The 16,327-nt window shown below is 51.5% G+C and overlaps 1 protein-coding gene across 7 annotated transcripts in view; it reads left to right on the top strand.

Moving 5' to 3' along the window:
- Positions 1 to 16,327, top strand: part of Myrip (myosin VIIA and Rab interacting protein) — a 194,821-nt gene that overhangs the window by 86,283 nt on the left and 92,211 nt on the right. For all 7 annotated transcript variants that reach the window (XR_015451099.1, XR_015451098.1, XM_013072884.3 and 4 more), the window contains exon 3: positions 6,434 to 6,655. Coding sequence is in view for 5 of the 7 variants with exons in the window: in XM_013072884.3 (XP_012928338.3) it covers positions 6,434 to 6,655 (222 nt within the window). In the remaining 2 variants the exon portion in view is untranslated. The remainder of the gene's footprint in view (positions 1 to 6,433; positions 6,656 to 16,327) is intronic.

The following is a 16,327-nucleotide window of genomic DNA, read 5'->3' as shown; positions in this document are numbered from 1 at the left end:
CTAAGCGTGACACACGGACAAGTGTGCCCAGACGTCGTGGATGCCTAGACCCCTAGATTTCTTGTCAATCCCAATGAATAAGGAATGTTTGCTCTTTGTCACTGTGCATTCAAAATCTCTAGCCATACTTTAAGTAGGATTCATTGGTGCCATGTGAAGAACAGGCTCAGAAAGTTGGCGGAGCTTCTGGTAAATGACTGGCCCCCTCTGACCCGTCGTCCATCGCCCTTTGCCAGGCCATCTGGGCCTGGTCCTTCCCAGGATGACCTTGGCTGATGCTGTGGTTAACTGTAGTCTGTCCACCTTGTGTTGCTGTGACAGAATACTGGAAACTGGATTATTTCCAAGGAACAGAGATTTACTTCTGGTAGTGCTGGAGGCTGGCAAGTCTGCGATTTTACCATACTGAATTAGTACTGAGGTCGTGTCCTCTTCCAATACTGGATTCAATCTCTTTAAATTAGCAAAAATTCTAATAAAATATAAGGTTTAATATAAAAAGGGAAATATTTCCAAATTGTTACTGATAAGAGGCTTGTCTCCAGAAAATATAAGGACTCTTACAGTAAAAGGCAAATAATCTGTTGTGGCTCATGTCCAGCTGTCCCTCAAAGCCTTGTGTGGTCACAGGTGGGGCCCTTCCAGAGGTGGCTGCGTCTAGGGTGTGTGACGCTGGGACTGACTCATGGTGCAGTGCTAGGCTCAAGGGCACCAGGGTCAGGGTCTGAGTGCTGCCCGCCCTGAGGGTCTGGGTAAGACAGAGGGGCAGGAAGAGCTGTGGTCGGCCCTTGTTGCATTGCTACCTTCTGCCCTCCATGAACTGTTTCTTCTCTGCAATGCCTGTGTGCTGTCTGCCTTGGAACCAGCCAATTATGGACAGAAATCTCCACAAACTGTGAGCTAAATAAACCTTTCCTCCCCTAACTTGTGGGTGTTGGGTATTTTGTCTCAACAATGAGAAAAGTAACAAAGACAGAATTTGGTACCAAAGAAGTGGGGTCATTGCTGTGACACTACTTGACCATGTGGTTCAGGAACCTTTAAAATGCTGGCTTGTGGGAAGCATTTGGAAAGGTTTACAGATGCCAGCTGAAAAAGTAGAGCTGGAACACCTTAGATTGTACTTGATGGGAGATTCTTGTCAGAGCTCAGAAGGCTAGAATGCTGACAGAAATGATGCCAGTAAAGAAAGACCAGGCTCAGGAGGTTTCTTCTGGGAAGGACCACACTGGCTGCTGGACTCCAGACGATGTGTGTTATCCCTTAGCAGAAAGTTTGCATTTTGCTCCTGTCCAGAGACTTTACCTGAGACTAAGGTGAAGGGCAGCAGATTAATTAATCTTGCAGAAGAAATTTCAAGGCAGTCGAATGTTGAGGCAGTGGCATGGCTACTGTTGGGGGCTTTTAGCCAGATTTATGTTGAAACTCAAGAGCCAAAAGCCCAGCAGAATGATTCAAAATGTTGTGAGTTTGGCTAGAAAGGAAGCTCCAGTAAAGTTGCAGCCTGCAAAGATGGAACAGAAGAAAAACTAGTCGCTGAAAAGACTAGCAAGAAAAAGCCAAGAATTTCAGAAGAAGACAACAGAAAAGATGGCTTGAGAACATCACAAGAACCAACAGGACTCCAGCCTTTGCAGTCATAGAGTTGCAAAGGGGAAAGACTTTGCTTTGAGAAGAGAGTCCCAGAGCACCGTGTTCCAGAATGGTGGTGGCCTAGGGATATTGTTCCTTAAGATTTGGTTCATAGTTCCATCCCCAGTACCAAAACAAAACAAAACAAAGATTTGGTTCATAGACAAGAGAGAAGGAAGCCTGGCTACTGCTCTAGCTGGCAGCAGACCTTCGAGCCTTCTCTGTGGCACTGATTTTAGGTGCCTGCAGAATGCAAGAGTTGTGGGCTCAGGAAGGCTCCACCCAGATTTCAGAAGGAGCCTGGGAGGCCGGGCAGGGCCCCTGGAGGGCAGTGTGGGGGCTCTGAGTGTGGAGTGAAGGGTGCAGTGGAGCCAGAGCGCTCTGCAGTAGGTCTCCAGCCCCCACCTGCCCAGTGTGCTGTGCAACACAGACCTGAGGAAAAGTACACTAAGAGACAGAACTAAGAGAGAGACATCGGAGGGCCAGGACGGCCAGTGCCAGTGCAACCAACAAAGGCCCTGGCCAGCCCCAGGTCTGTCTTTTATTGGCAACCCATTGGGGTAAAGGTGACCTGTGGCTTCTACGGAAATTAATGTAAGCAAGGCTTGTAAAGGACAAGACAAAGCATTCTCCAATTAGGAGCAGAACAGACAAAATACCTGGTTGTAATTAGAACACTGTCCTTCTAGTCTGAAGGTTTTAGTTGTGGGAACGGAATTTGGGTGTGAGTTACTCTGACCTCAGCATGTAGGCTTCTGCCAGACTCACTCCTATAAACCACCAGTTGTGGGGTTAGCTCTGCACAGCCTGCCTTGGGCATAATCTTAGAAAATGTTAGAAAACAAAGTAACCTCACAGAAAACAGGAGGAAACAAAGAAAAGGCATGATAAACAGAAAGCCCAAAACACATAGTAGAAATAAATCCAGATATATCAGTAATCTCAAAATGAATTGTTTAAATTTCCATGGTGTAGCAATTCTCATGTTGGATAAAAGTAAGAAATTCAGATTTGTGGTACTTGCAAATTCCATCTGAAGCATAATGACATAAGTATTAAAAGTGAATGATGTAAAAGGATATACCTAGGCATACACTGTCAAATTTTTAAAATAACTAGTGTGGACCATAAATATCAGGCAAGTGGACTTTAAGGCGCAAAGCGGCATTAGAGTTGAAGAGGGCTGGAAGGAATCACTAAGAGTATGACATGTACGACCTGGATGCACCTTACCTGGACAGTGAGAACGACCAGAGTTGAATGGAATGGACAAACCTACATTTAGAATGGGAGATTTTGGTGTCTTGTTGTCCATCAGTAGAGAATAAACCTTCTCTTTAAACACACGCAGGACCATGAAAGCTGGTTGGGTCCTCAGCCATGATGAGAGTCTCAACCAAAGAATTTGTTTCTTGTAGACCCTCTTCTCTGATAAAAATATAAATAAATAAAATAAAATTGAGTAACGAAAATCATCCATTTACAAAGTTTGAACTTAAGCACTGTAAAATGTGTAAGACTAAAGGGCAATAAAAATGCTCTAATTCAAAACTATAGTGTATAGCAAAAGTGACGTGCTGAGTTTTATTGCCTTAGATACATACAATGGAAAAAAGTAAAAGAAAATGATCTTTACTTTTAAATTTTTACTTTGTAAAATGAAAAGAAAAAGAATGGGGAAGACTTAAAACCAGTAGAAGGAAAAAATAATAAAAATAACACTGGACTTTAGTGCAGTGGAAAACAAATAACCATCATACACCTAAGTGAAATCTAATTTGTCCTTGGACATGATGAAATAAACTGCTGAACCCACTGATCAAGTAGTACAAAGCTTAGAGAAAACATTTAGAGATTAAAGGGGACATAACTACAGAAATAACAGTTACCTAAAAATTATGAGGGAAACCCAGGACCTGCTTTATGCCAACACAGTTGAAAATCTAAAAAAACAAACAAACCAGATTTTAACTGTTAGAATCAAAGTGGTACGTATAATGCCATCCCTTCTGTGAAGGTAGGAGGGAAGAAGAGGAGAGAGGAAGCAGACACATTAGCTCCAATAGAGGAAGGTACTGGGGACCCCCGAAACATTACTGCAAACCTCTGCAGAAGGCTCCAGTCTCCTACTCGGTGTATGGCACAGGCTTGAGAAAAAACTAAAAGACAGAAATAAGAGAGACAGAAAATGAGTGCCAGGATGGTCAGTGCCAGTGCAACCAACCATGGCCTGGCCAGTGCAAACCACTGACTTTTACTGGTAATCAACTGGGGAAAAGGCGAGCTACATGCAGGGGCAGAACCATGTGCGAGGACATGCAGTCCTGAGGTTTCTATGGAAACTAACTTAAGCAAGGCTTGTAAAGGACAAGACAAAGCATTCTCCAATTAGGAGCAGAACAGACAAAATACCTGGTTGTAATTAGAACACTGTCCTTCTAGTCAGGTTTTAGTTGTGGGAACGGAATTTGGGTGCGAGTTACTCTGACCTCGGCGCGTAGGCTTCTGCCGGACTCACTTCCATAAACCACCAGTTATGGGGTTAGCTCTGCACAGCCTGCACTGCGTACAGCCTGCTTCGGGCACAATCAATCCTGCCTTCTCCCGCAGGAAGGGGCGGCTGCAGTCCTGCCAGTTCCCTCTGGGCCACCGGGCAGGCAGGGCATGACTCCAGGTGCACAGCGGTTGTCCTCCGTGGGTCACAGCTTGGGGAGCTCTCCCTGGTCAGGCCAAGGGGCCCAGAGGGAGGAGAGAGGCCTAACAGGCGCGGCAGTGTGGACTTCACCCCAGCTGCCCAGTGCCATAGCCCTCCCTACCAGGCTGAGCGCCCTGCTTGGAAACTCGGGGAAGGTTTGTCCAGTTCGGGAGAGAGGGTGGAAGCCCCCCACTACCACAGAAGACGTGTTACTCCATCGAGGGCTGGCCGGGTCGTCGGTAATCATCTCCATCTGGGAATAAGTGTTCCTGTCACACTGGGAGAGCCTGACCTAACACGCACAGACCAGGAATAGCAGGCAGAGCTTGCAAAGGAGTAGGAAGGGCAAGGGGGACAGAAGTCACGGGGTGTCACGGGAGGGACAGTGTGTCTGAGACACGGTGACAGTCCAGTGCCACGAGGCCCAGGAAGGCCCTCTGGGCTTGGCAACATGGACTCGGGCAGAGCGCAGTCTCCTTGAAGGAAAAGGAGCAAAAGCCAAGTTGGAGCCAGCGCCAGCCAGTGAGGAGAGGGCCCAGACTGGCCTTGGGTTTGAATTTAACTGTGCAAGGTTAGGGTTGCTGCAGGTGCCACTCAGATGGGGATGTGGAACTGGGGAAGTCCTCCTTCCTTCTTCCTTCCTTCTGCCTTCCTTCCTTCCTTCCCTCCTTCTTTCCTTCCTTTAAATGGGAGCTGCTCTTACAAGTTACCACAGAGAGGTGACTGAAAACGACAGAAGCGAGTGGTCTGGGGGTTGTGGAGGCGGAGTCTGCCGTGAAGGTGCTGACAGAGCTGAGCTCTTTTCCAGGTCAGGGAGATCCGTTGCACGCTGCTGGCCTAGCTTTCGGTGGCTGCTGGCAAACTGTGGTGTCCCATACCTGTGGCCGTGGGAGGCCACCTCTGCCTGTCCTCACAGTGCCCTCCTCGGCGTCTGTGTGACACTCATCGTCAGGTCTGCAGAGCCGCACAACTCGGGCGGCTTCATCTCGAGACCCTAATGGAGTTACAGCTCCAAAGACCTGGGTTCCGAGTAAGACCGCATTGACGGGTCCCAGGAATGGGGTCTGGACCCCTCAGGAGCCTTGGGAACCCACCGCAGGGGCAGACTGAGCGTGTGTAAAACTGGTGTGGTGGCACAGGCTTCCGAGCAAATGACAGGGCGTGGGCCAGGAAGAAAAGATTCGACTACAGAGAAACAGAACACCTCCCAGTGGTTAGAAACAGCGTGAGCGCAGAAAGACCAGCCACAGTCAGGAGAAAGTGTTTGCTACGCACATCGCAGACCTACCCAGTGTAGACTGCGCAGTCACGGAATGGGCACGGAAACCCCGCGGCAGTACGCTATTACGGAGGATACTGGCGGCGTCAGCAGGAGAGTAGCCGTGACAGCACAGAAGTAACAGTCAGAACAGCAGCAGAAAAATATTTTGCTATTAGTGTTTGTTGGCCCCATTTTCTTCCAATGGGAAAAAATAACCCAAAGCTGCCAATTCCGAGTGAGCAGGCTGTTGTCTCCCAGGTGGCCGGGCTGTGTGGGGTCCGCTACCGCTCTCGGTCCCCAGCCCTGTGCGCCCTGGGCTGGCGTCCAGTGTGCTGTGGGACCCTGTGTGGAGGACAGGATGTCTTGTCCCAGCTCCCTGTCCCCGGGACCCTCCTTACTCGCCCGGACCTGGAAGTGCTCCAAGCCCTGGGGCGTCTGTCTCGGGACTGAGTTACGAGGGGCCACACTGCGGGGTGAGATGCCAGCAGGGCTGCCGGCAGATTTGGCTTTTATTGCAAGTAACCTCCTGCCCCTTTCCAAAGGCGTAAGTAAGTGGAAGTTTCCCAGTTCGAGGGGGAGTAGCTCCATGATAATGAACCTCTTCTGCGGTCTCTGAGATGCAAGCGACGAGGTTTCCATGCTTTCCTTGGGGACCGTGAGGTCCAGTCGCATGCAGGTTGAGCCTGTGCGGGCTCCTCCCAGGCCCTCTGTCACCTTAGCCTCTCTGCGCTTTGTGTTCCCAGGAAGATCCGAGAGGCCTCGTGGCTGTGGGCACAGTGGGCCTGGGGACACAGCCCAGATCTGACATGCTTGCTTTTCTCTTCCCCTCACCATCCTGGTCCCAGTGAGATGAAACAGAAGCTGGAGGAGGAGGGCAGCAAGTGTAGCATCCTCGCCAAGCACCAGAAGTTCGTGGAGCACTGCTGCATGCGCTGCTGTGCACCCTTCACCTTCCTGCTCAACACCCGGCGCCACTGCAGCGACTGCAAGTTCAACGTCTGCAAGGGCTGCTGCTCCTTCCTCAGGCACGAGAAGGCCTGGGTGTGCTGTGTGTGCCAGCAAGCCAGGTGAGTGGCCGAGGGCCAGGTCACCCTCCCCCGGGGGCCCAGGGCCCAGGGTCAGGGGAGGCTGAGGTCAGGGCGGGCGGAGGACATCTGTGGACCTTGTGCGTGGCCACCTGTGTTGCTCTGTGGGGACGCAGGGCTCCAGGGCTGGAGCCGCATCACGGGGGCCAGGAAGTCGAAGCAGTGTTGCTGCGAAGGATAAAGAGCGTGGGCTGGGAAGGGCCGATGGCTGCGTGAAGGGCGTAAGCAGCATGCAGCGTGTGTCCGGACAAAGCGAGTCTGTGAGGCGGAGAGTCAGATGCTGAGGTTTGTTAAGCGACTGTCTGGTGTGTTTGTTCCTCGGGATTCTTAAATCTCTGCCGATCTGGGTCTGGAGAGTGCAGGAGTTCACGCTTGCGATGTCTGTGCGTGGTGCCCGAATCACAGCGAGCTGGGCTGAAACGGTGGCCGAGGCCATGCCCTTGGGTCACCTGTCTCCCAGCTCTGCCCTCCCCATCCTGCCTCCTCTGACCTGTTTTGGGCTCCTATTCTCTAACACCTTGAGAGTCAGGACGGTGACTGGGAAAGCTCTGGGGGCTCCCAGGAACCAGGCTTGGAGCTCTGCAGAGCAAAGCCGCTCAGAGACACCATCAGCAAGACGTGCTTTGTTGAGCATGAAGCATCTCAGGCCCAACTGGCACCTTGAGGAGCCTGCCTGAGTCTGCTGTGGCCGCCTGGCAGGAGGGGAACCCATGATGAGGGCCAGGGCATCTGTCTGGAGTGTCGGATGCGTCATGCTTTCCGCTGCTCTGTAAAGCTTGGATGCTGGGGGGACTGCACGGGCTTGAAACAGACGCTCAGGAGTTGGGAATCTGAGCTTTGAGCCAGCTCCCAGTAACTAATCATGGATCTGTTTGCTTTCAGGCTTCCAATAATGTTTGCTCCAACCACACTCAGCTGATGCATGGAGAGGAGGGTGGGTTTGTTCTTGGTTGGGGTCTTGCAGGGCTCTGCGACAGGCCAGAGTGTCGGAGTTAGGGCATTTCGATAGCGAAGGAAGTTGAGACTGAAGGGGGCTGAGCGTTGGACTGGAAGAGAATGCAGGGTCCGTTAAGGAGAAGAGCCGGGAGAAGTGGACAGCACTCACTGCGGGGTCCTTACCAAAGCGAGTCAGAGAAAGGAAAGTCTGTCTGTCGGGACGGCCAGTGAATAGTGTGGTAAGTGCAGCGTGGACCGCTGCAGAGAGACCGTGGGGATGGAAGGAAAGCCCGGGCCTGGAACCCAAGGAGCACAAAGCCAGTGCCTGTGGATCCTCAGAGGCAAGGCGGGGAATGAGCCCCAGCCGACAGGGTTTCCTTGAGGAAGGAAGGGACCTAAGAGGAGTGGGCAAGCCCGGGGTCGCTGAACGTCAGGCTCCTGCACCTGGCTGGCAGGCGGTCTCACACAGCACTGGGCCCGGGCGTCTGCCCAGCATCACCGTGCCCTGCTGGCCTCAGTGCCAGTCGTGGAGACGCTGTTCACCCCTGTGTAGCCCAGATCCTGGCTGTGGAAGGCACAGCAGGCTGAGAGGCATGGTGCAGGGAGGGAGTCGTCACTGAGCACAGAAGGACCCAGAGTCCTGGGTGGAACTCCCAGGGGGACAGAGCCACAGGCGAACGAGAGGCCGGCCCTGCAGCCAGCGGGGAGTCCGGACAGGCCTGGAATTCAGTGTGGTCCTCAGCTGGTGAGAAAGCCTTGAAATCACAAGCCCTGGAAGTTACAAAAATATCTGCTCCTATTTAAAGTGCTTTCTTTATTTCTCTTCTCCATGGAGAGAAGTCTCCCAGCTTACTACGTGGTGAGTTCCAGGACAGCACGCAGGCACAACTGGGGCTGGGGGGCTGTTTCGAGGGGCAGGTAAGTGACAGCAGTGCTACGGGCAAAGCCATGCCCCTCGGGGTCTGACCAGGATGGGAGCAAGTCTCCCGAGTGCAGACTGTGCCCTCGTTCATACTGGGCTGTCTCACAAATTGCCAGATACTGGAAAATAAGCTCTAAAAGTGGCAGCAGGTGACTGCTGAGGCTATGCTTTACATTTCCATTTCATCCTTCTCCGTGAGGAGACTGGAGACTTAGCTAATCCCTCATCATTTCCCTGTCACGTTCATGGCAGCTCCGAGTCTGAGCAGGGACGCTAGCAAAGTAGGAGCCCTTCACACACTGGTGCCTGACGAGGCGCACAAACTCCATGCTTCCAGGGAAGCGGGGCTGCAGAGGAGCCCGCTGCACACGGCCTGCCCAGCTCAACCTGAGCCCCCAGAGTCGTGCCAGAGCGTGACCCAGAACTTGCTGTGTTAATTTGGGATCGTCACAGCTGAAACCAAAAGGGGCAGAAGTTGGTTCACTCACTGTTTCTCCATCCATTCCAAGTCAGTCACGGGAACTTGTCTAGGAAGAAATCCGTGAGGTGTGTGGTGTATTTTTTTTTTTTTTGTATCAGGGATCGAACTCAGGACCTTCCACTTACAAGGCAGCTAGCGGCATCAAGTCCCTGGCCCGTATTTTTGATCCTTGAAGTTTCTCTAAGGCTCAATCAGAGAAGTTGGGCCAGAGTCTCAGGTGGGAGACTCGAGGGCTGACAGGCTTTCACAGCACCTGGCTCACATCTGGGGTTCTTGAAATTTGTTTTATATATTCAGAAACAAGCTGAATAACCCTGTATCACAAATCTCTTGTGTAGAAGATTTAAGGAATATTTTTACTTGAATCAAGTGTGGAAAATTTCAAAGAAGTAACTTTAAAAACCTACTCGGGTTTTTTTTTTTCTACAACAAAAATAATCTTTACTTCAATATTTTTGAAGCAGAAAAATAGTTTACTACAAGTTCTTCTGCTCTGAGTAGAAGTCTTTCCCGGACACTGCGGGGGACCTGCTACTGTCCATGGTGCGCAGTGGCTCACTTGCCCTTCGTCAAGGTGCACTCTGGCCTTGGTTAAGAGGAGCTTGCTTCAGACTTTAGTCCTTGGGGCTTTCTTCCCACATGTTCGTATCGCAGAAATGTTGTGTGTCGGATTCTACACATTCACGTTTGGTGTGCGTGTGAAATCAGTGAAACGATGGGCTGCAGCACTCACACGGCCCAGACCAAGCCACGCTTCACTCTCTGCCACCCACTGAGCATTTTCCTTCCTTGGGTGACCTCACTCGCTTTTGCTGCCTTGGTTTCCTTCTCAGCTGTTTATTTGGTGGCTCCTGTGTGTGTGTGTGTGTTTTGAGATACTCTGAGCCATAGTTCATTGTAACAGTAAAAATTCTTGTCACAGACAAATTAAGGAGCTTGGAGTTGGAGGTGATAATCCATAGCATCAGGGATCACCAGCTACTGATGGAGGCCAGGGGCCCCAGTCATCTGCTGGGCTCTTCCGAGTCAGTGCTTGGATCAGAAGCGTGGGCCCATCTGAGCGTCAAGGCAGCGCCAGAGCCGGGCAGTCTGCAGCTTCAGCCTGCTTCCTTTCATCCCTGTGAAAGGGAGGGTGGAGCACTCTGTTTGATTATTCAGTGCAGTAAGAGCATTTTAAGGATTTTTAAAATCCCTTTCAGTGGCTGTAGCTGTAGTTGTAACCATATGGTTAGCTCTTCATCAGTCTTCATATTTTACATTCAAATGCATTTCTGTTGTCTGATTAAAAATTTTAGCTTTGGAAGAGAAGATTAATAAACACCAGATGAATTTATGATAGAATAGATGATAGGTGACTTATTTTGGAAGCTATCTAGCAATGGAAAATTACTGAGTCATTCTTTTGTCATTTTTATTATATACAAATATGACTTCTTGACAATTTATTGACTAGATTCATTCAAGCATTATAAACAAGGACAGATGCTGGTTGCATTTTAAGGAAGCAAAGAGCGGAACGAGTCCAGTCCATGCAGATCACCCATTATCATTTCAGGCTGGGTTGGTTCAAGAATTACGGTCCTACTTTCCTTGGGGACGAATCGGCTTTCTAGTCTGTTGCAGAACCTTCCACCAGCATATACCAAGAACTAGCAGCATACCCAGGCTTTGTACCCAGGAATTCTATTGTTGAAAACCTACAACTAATAACATAACAAAATATTTTTAAATGCTGCATAAAAATGAATTGAACTGAATTATTTGTAATATAAAAAATATAAATGCCCAAAAGTAGGTTATGGAAGTGAATTAAGACGCAGTCAGCCTGACAGAATATGGCACGGCCTTTACAATATGTGTGTGGTTTATGAGCAGTGCAGTGTGTAGATATAACATAGTCACTGGAATAAGGAAAACAGGCAAAAAAGACAGGAAACATGCGGTCAGTCCTGTCAGGAGCGGCCCTTCTGGGTGCAGCAGGTCTGCCCGCTGGCTACCCTGCACATCTGCGCTTGTGAGCGCCACAGTCTCAGGAGCTGGGGACAGGACTGGAGGTGGGCAGAGTGACAGGCACGAGTGGACACCGCACTGTGTGCCCTGCCTGGGCTAGAGAGGGGCTGCCAGGGAAACTGAGGAGCTGCTGGGCCTGTCTCATGGGGCCCAGAGGTGACCCTGCACCCCGGGGCAGCAGGTGATGTGGACAGGAAGCAGCGTCCTCCCAGGTGGATGTAGACATGGGCCATGGGAGGAGCACTGGCCCCGGAACTTGGAGGGAGCCTGGCAGCCCTAGGAGGGAGGAGACTCCAGCCCGGGGCATTTTGCAGCAGATCACAAGCAGGGCCTGGGAGGAGAGCTCCTGCTGCTTCCCACCGGCCGCCCAGAACCCAGGATGAGGAGCCGCGTTGGGGTGGAGCCTTTGCCCAGGCCAGGGCCCAGCGGCAGCACTGTCAGGATGACCTAGGTGTGCATCTGTTTACCCAGGCTGGGTGCTGGAAGGACCCAGGCTGCAGTGTGCTCGAGCAGGTGTTGGATGGGCAAAGCAGGGGGAAGAGGAAACAGACACTGCAACCTGAGGGACGGACACCCCAGTGAGCAGGCGGGCCCAACACCAACGAGGCCGCTTGCCCTCTCTGGGAATGGGAACTTGGGGGCGGCGACGTGTCCGGCGGGGCCGTTGGAGCTGTGTCCTCCTGAGACAGGGACATTGAGACCCCAATCCTGCCCCTAAGTCTTTGGTCCGCAGGGTTTTCCCTGAATTCTTCAAGGAACCAGCGCTTCCATTAAATTCCCTTCACAGTGCTCCTTTCTGCTGCTTTCAACAGAACCTAGAGATGTAACTGTTCCAGGCGGGATTATGGGACCGGAGCTGAAAGGTCCATGTTTGAGTAACACGATGGAGAGGTGGTGGTTACCCTCGCCTGAACTCTGCTGAGGATGTAGTGGTTTCCTACGTGTTGTCTAACCTTCCACATTTAACTAAATGTTGTACCTTAAAACTGGAAGACCTCGTTGACTATTAAGTGGACCCGTCAAGAAAAATTCATGAGCTCCACATTTCCTAAAATCCCCTGTGCGCGACAAACAGGGACAGACTGCATCACGACTTAGATGTGTGCAGCAAAGAGAAGAGGTCGGTGGTGGGGACGCGTGCAGTGCAGGTGTGAAAGTGACGTATGGGTCACTCCTGCGACCTGTCCACTTGCCCTGAGTCAGAGCAGCCGGCAGCCGTGAGGGCTGTGGGCGTGTCTGTGCGTGACTGACAGGTGGGCCGCAAGCTGAGGGGAAGCCCCACCCCGATGTGGGTGGCACTGACCCATAGGCTTGCAGCCTGGACGGAATAAAAAGGGAAAGAAGGAGGAAGCTTCCCTTCTTCAGGAAGAGCTCCGCATTCGCCTTTGCCATTGGTCTCCAGTTTCCTCAGCCTTCCAGCACAGGGGCGACTCATCCGTGAGCTCCGAGCCCTGACCTCGGCTGCTCCTGGATCCTCTGGCTCTTTAGAGCAAACATGGTCACGCTGGCATCTTTCGCCCCAGATCCCACAGCAGGCCACTGGGACTTTTCAGATTCTCACCCTGCAAGCCTGCCATAACCCTAGTGTAATTACATGTACATTGCGTATTGCTTCCATTCCTCTGAAGAGCCCTAAGTGATGCGGCGTGCGAAGGCCAGGGCAGCGCTCGCCTGTTGCTGTGGCCGTGCCTCTGCGCAAGTACACGTCAGCTCAGCGCCCCTGGCTCTGGCTCTGGCTCTGGCTCAGTAGGACCCTCAGCAGCACCGGCTCACCAGACTGTGCCTGGGTCCAGTGCTGCTGTCGTGCTGGCTTCGGCCCTGACTCCCACATCAGTCTTTATGTGTCCTTTCCAACACTGCCCAAGAAAATAAGTGCCTCCCTTTTCATAGGTCCCCTTCGCTCCCTTTAGGAGAACAGGCCTCACCCATCCCGAACCTCACAGAAACCCAGTGTACCGCGATAGGAACCTCCGGAGTGCACCAGAGAGGTCAGAAATGGGATCGGTACAGGAAAGCAGCAGACTCTCACACCCAGAGAATGACTTCTCCCACATCAGGCAATTTCTGATTCTCGGCTTTATTGGAAAAGGACCTGAATGGCCACTAAGAATACTGGATCACATATTTCTATGAGATTTTTACAGAAAGTCAGATGGCATTCGAAGTTTGAAAACCTTTTCTATATGAAAAAAGTACTTCCATTTCCTTCTGAGGGAACAAGTTTCCTCAGGGCTTGTGTTTTGTAAAGAAGAATAAAAACAGGGCTGAACACCATGTCATTCAAGTAGTAAATAATACTCATTTGTGCAAAAAGCAACTGATAAAAACGCCAGCTCATTGTAAGATGCATTTGCAATAAAAATACATGTTTATATTTTGTTACTACAAAATTATATATTTTTCACTCATCAAAATTTTAATACATTTATGTTTTGATCAAGTGCTCCTCGATGATCAGAATCAATCTGAGATAGATATTCTGATAGTCTGAGTCTTATGGCTGAAAAATTTTTATAAAATTCAATTTATTACACATATTCCTGTGAAAAATGAATGATAATAGCATGATAAATAAAAGACTTTAGCATAACATATACATAGCACTGCAACGGAGTTCTGCCAGGGAAGTGGAATGGGAGGAGAAAGCAGACCCTCAAGCGCTGACTGTCAGGAGGGGTCACTCACTGACCAGATCCACTGGCTGGTGTGCCCGGGGCAGTTGATGGTGGTGGCCGGGCCCATTTCCCGGGCATCTGTGGCTGTGCTCGGCTCACAGAGCTGAACAGTGACTATGGAGACCACATGGCCCACAGACCCAACACGATGGCACCCTGGCTGTGACAGGAGAGGCCTGTCACCCCGGCCCAGGTCAGCCCCCTTCGCCTGGACCTCCCCACATCCCCATCCCAGACGTCGGGATGCTGGACAGGATGTGACTGTCCTCTGCAGGGATGGAGGGGTGCAGTGTGGTGGCCACACCGAGGACTGTGACAGCTGACCGGATCCCCCATCCAGCGGGGACACTGTCCCTGTTAAGTGGTCATGAATCTGTGGCCTGGGGGACCGACCCCCAGGAGAGGCCACACCTGGTGGCTGTGGAGCAGCAACAAGGATGCTGAGGAGCCACCTGCCCTCTGTCCCCGAGACCAGCGCAGACGTCAGCTCCCACTGCGCTCGTTGATGGAGGACAGGGAAGAAAGCCAGAATTTGTACTGTTCTAGAGTGTGGTGTTTAAAGTTTTGTACCAATCTTTTAAGGCCACCAGACATGTCTTCATGTCACTGCTCTGGTGTGTGGTTGACCAAGCATGTGCCCACCGTCCACATCAGAGCTCGATGTGTCTCAGTGACTTTATGAAGCCAACTTTCAGAAATAGAAAAAGCTGCCCATTGGGTTCACCCCAAGTGTGCTTTAAGGTTTTAGAGGGAAAATTACTGAAATCTGGAATTGTATATTTTGGTCAAATTCTGAAGTAAGAGAGGTATTAAATGCAAAAGTCCTGCATAGACTGTGTTCCTCCTTTAGTCCCTAGTCGATGATACCTTTAACTTAAAAGAGAAATCGGTAGACATTTTTCTTTAAAATTAAGCCAATAGTGGAACAGCTTGCCTTCATTGGAAAGGGGGAAAAGCTGAACATGCAAAGTCTGCTGTGACTCAGTGTGCATGAAAAGAAGCATGCAGTGTGTCTGATTCACCCGTACTCAGCCCTGCTGTGCCCAGGATGTGCGTGCGTGCGTGCGTGCGTGCGGAGGCTCGGAAGAGGACCTTTGTGGTGCACTGTGGCACTCCTGTGCCTGAAGTCTGGGCTGAGCACTGCACCCAGCCGAGCCACTGCTGAGCTGCCTTTCCCGGAGACTGATGGTTGCTCCACCCAGCCCGTAGCCAGGGTCTGGGCAGCGCATGTCAGCAGCGTTACTGACGGGGTCGGTTACAGCTGCGTAATGTGGGGTCACGAGAATGCACTGGGTCACAAAAGTCCTGCTGTGGACTAAACCACGCCTGACTGAACGTTCACACGGGTGTCACTGTGATCCAGCAGCTCTGGGGCACCACTGTGGGCTTCGACGGGAGAGTCTCAGCCCTGAGCACCAGGGAAGTCCTGGGCGGGGCATGAGCTCCCCCTGGTCTGCCGGAGCTCGCTGCCCAAGAGTTCCTCATGCTCCCTGTGCCACCAAACACAGAAGGCAGTCCTGTGTGATGGAGCAGCCCTCACCACCTGCACCTGGGTGACCCCTAACTGTTTATTTTGCAGTTCCCAAGGCCACCAGCTTTCCAGAGAGAAAGTGAGGGAGCCTGGGTTGGTTTGGGCGTATTGCTGTTGGCACTTGACCTTTAGCTCCCGGCAGAAGCGTGCACCCCACGCCCCAAAGAACAGCAAGAGCCCCTAGTGTGTCCTGAGTGCTTCCTTCCACTGCAGACTCTCTGGGCCCGCGTTCCCCTTCCTGGACGAACATGGCCACTGTGCCCACTCTCGGAGGGCCAAGCTGCAGAGATAATTTTATCAATAACCACCTGTATGGCATGTGCCTGGCCCTGCTGTAGGAGCTTTATAAAGATTCACTTTTTAAATATTCACCAGGATACCATGGGCTGCACACAGTTGTCTCTCCATTTTACACACAGAGACGCTTAGGCATTGTGTTACTTACTTTTCTCTCGTTGCTGAGACAAAATACTCGACAGCCACAGTTAAAGGGGGAAAGGTTTACTTGGCTCGCAGTTTGTAGAGATTCCAGCCCATAATGGGCTGGCTCCGAGGCGGGGTGCTGTGGCAGGGAAGAAACAGCTCGTGGTGGCCAGGAGGTAGCAAAAGCAAGGAGAGAGCTGAGCAGCGTCTCCCTGCCCCTTTTATTCCGACTGCCTGGAGCGGGCAGCCCTCACGCCCTTAACCCTAGTGCCCTCAGGCCCGGCCCCACCATGAACCAGTCACATACTCTAGATTCAGCCACCCAAAACAGTCTATGACCACCCGAGGCTTTGGGGGGCACCTAGACGCAAACCATAGCAAACATGGAGAGATTAGGTAATTAGGGTTAGCAGGTCGGGCTTCATTAAACAGCTTTGCTTCAACAGATGATGCTGTGTTTTGGACCCTAAATATCCCCCAAAAGCCGTAGACTAGAGGCTTCGTCAGCAGCCTGTGGTGCTGCTAAGGAGATGGCACAGCTGTTAAGGCACGGAGGCAGGAAGTGGGGCCTGGGATGGGATGTGGCCCTGCAGGAGGTGCTGGGGGCCTGGCCCCTTCCCCTCTGCCTTTGCTTCTGGGCAGCCATGAGGTGAGCAGCTCTCTCCACCACACATGC

The sequence above is a fragment of the Heterocephalus glaber genome, unplaced genomic scaffold (genome assembly GCF_053883595.1).
Source record: "Heterocephalus glaber isolate CG9 unplaced genomic scaffold, H.glaber_assembly_v1.0 deba00001175, whole genome shotgun sequence".
NCBI classification, from domain to species: domain Eukaryota; kingdom Metazoa; phylum Chordata; class Mammalia; order Rodentia; family Bathyergidae; genus Heterocephalus; species Heterocephalus glaber.
Note: the sequence above shows the minus strand (reverse complement) of the source record. Positions and strands in the feature narration are given on the sequence as shown.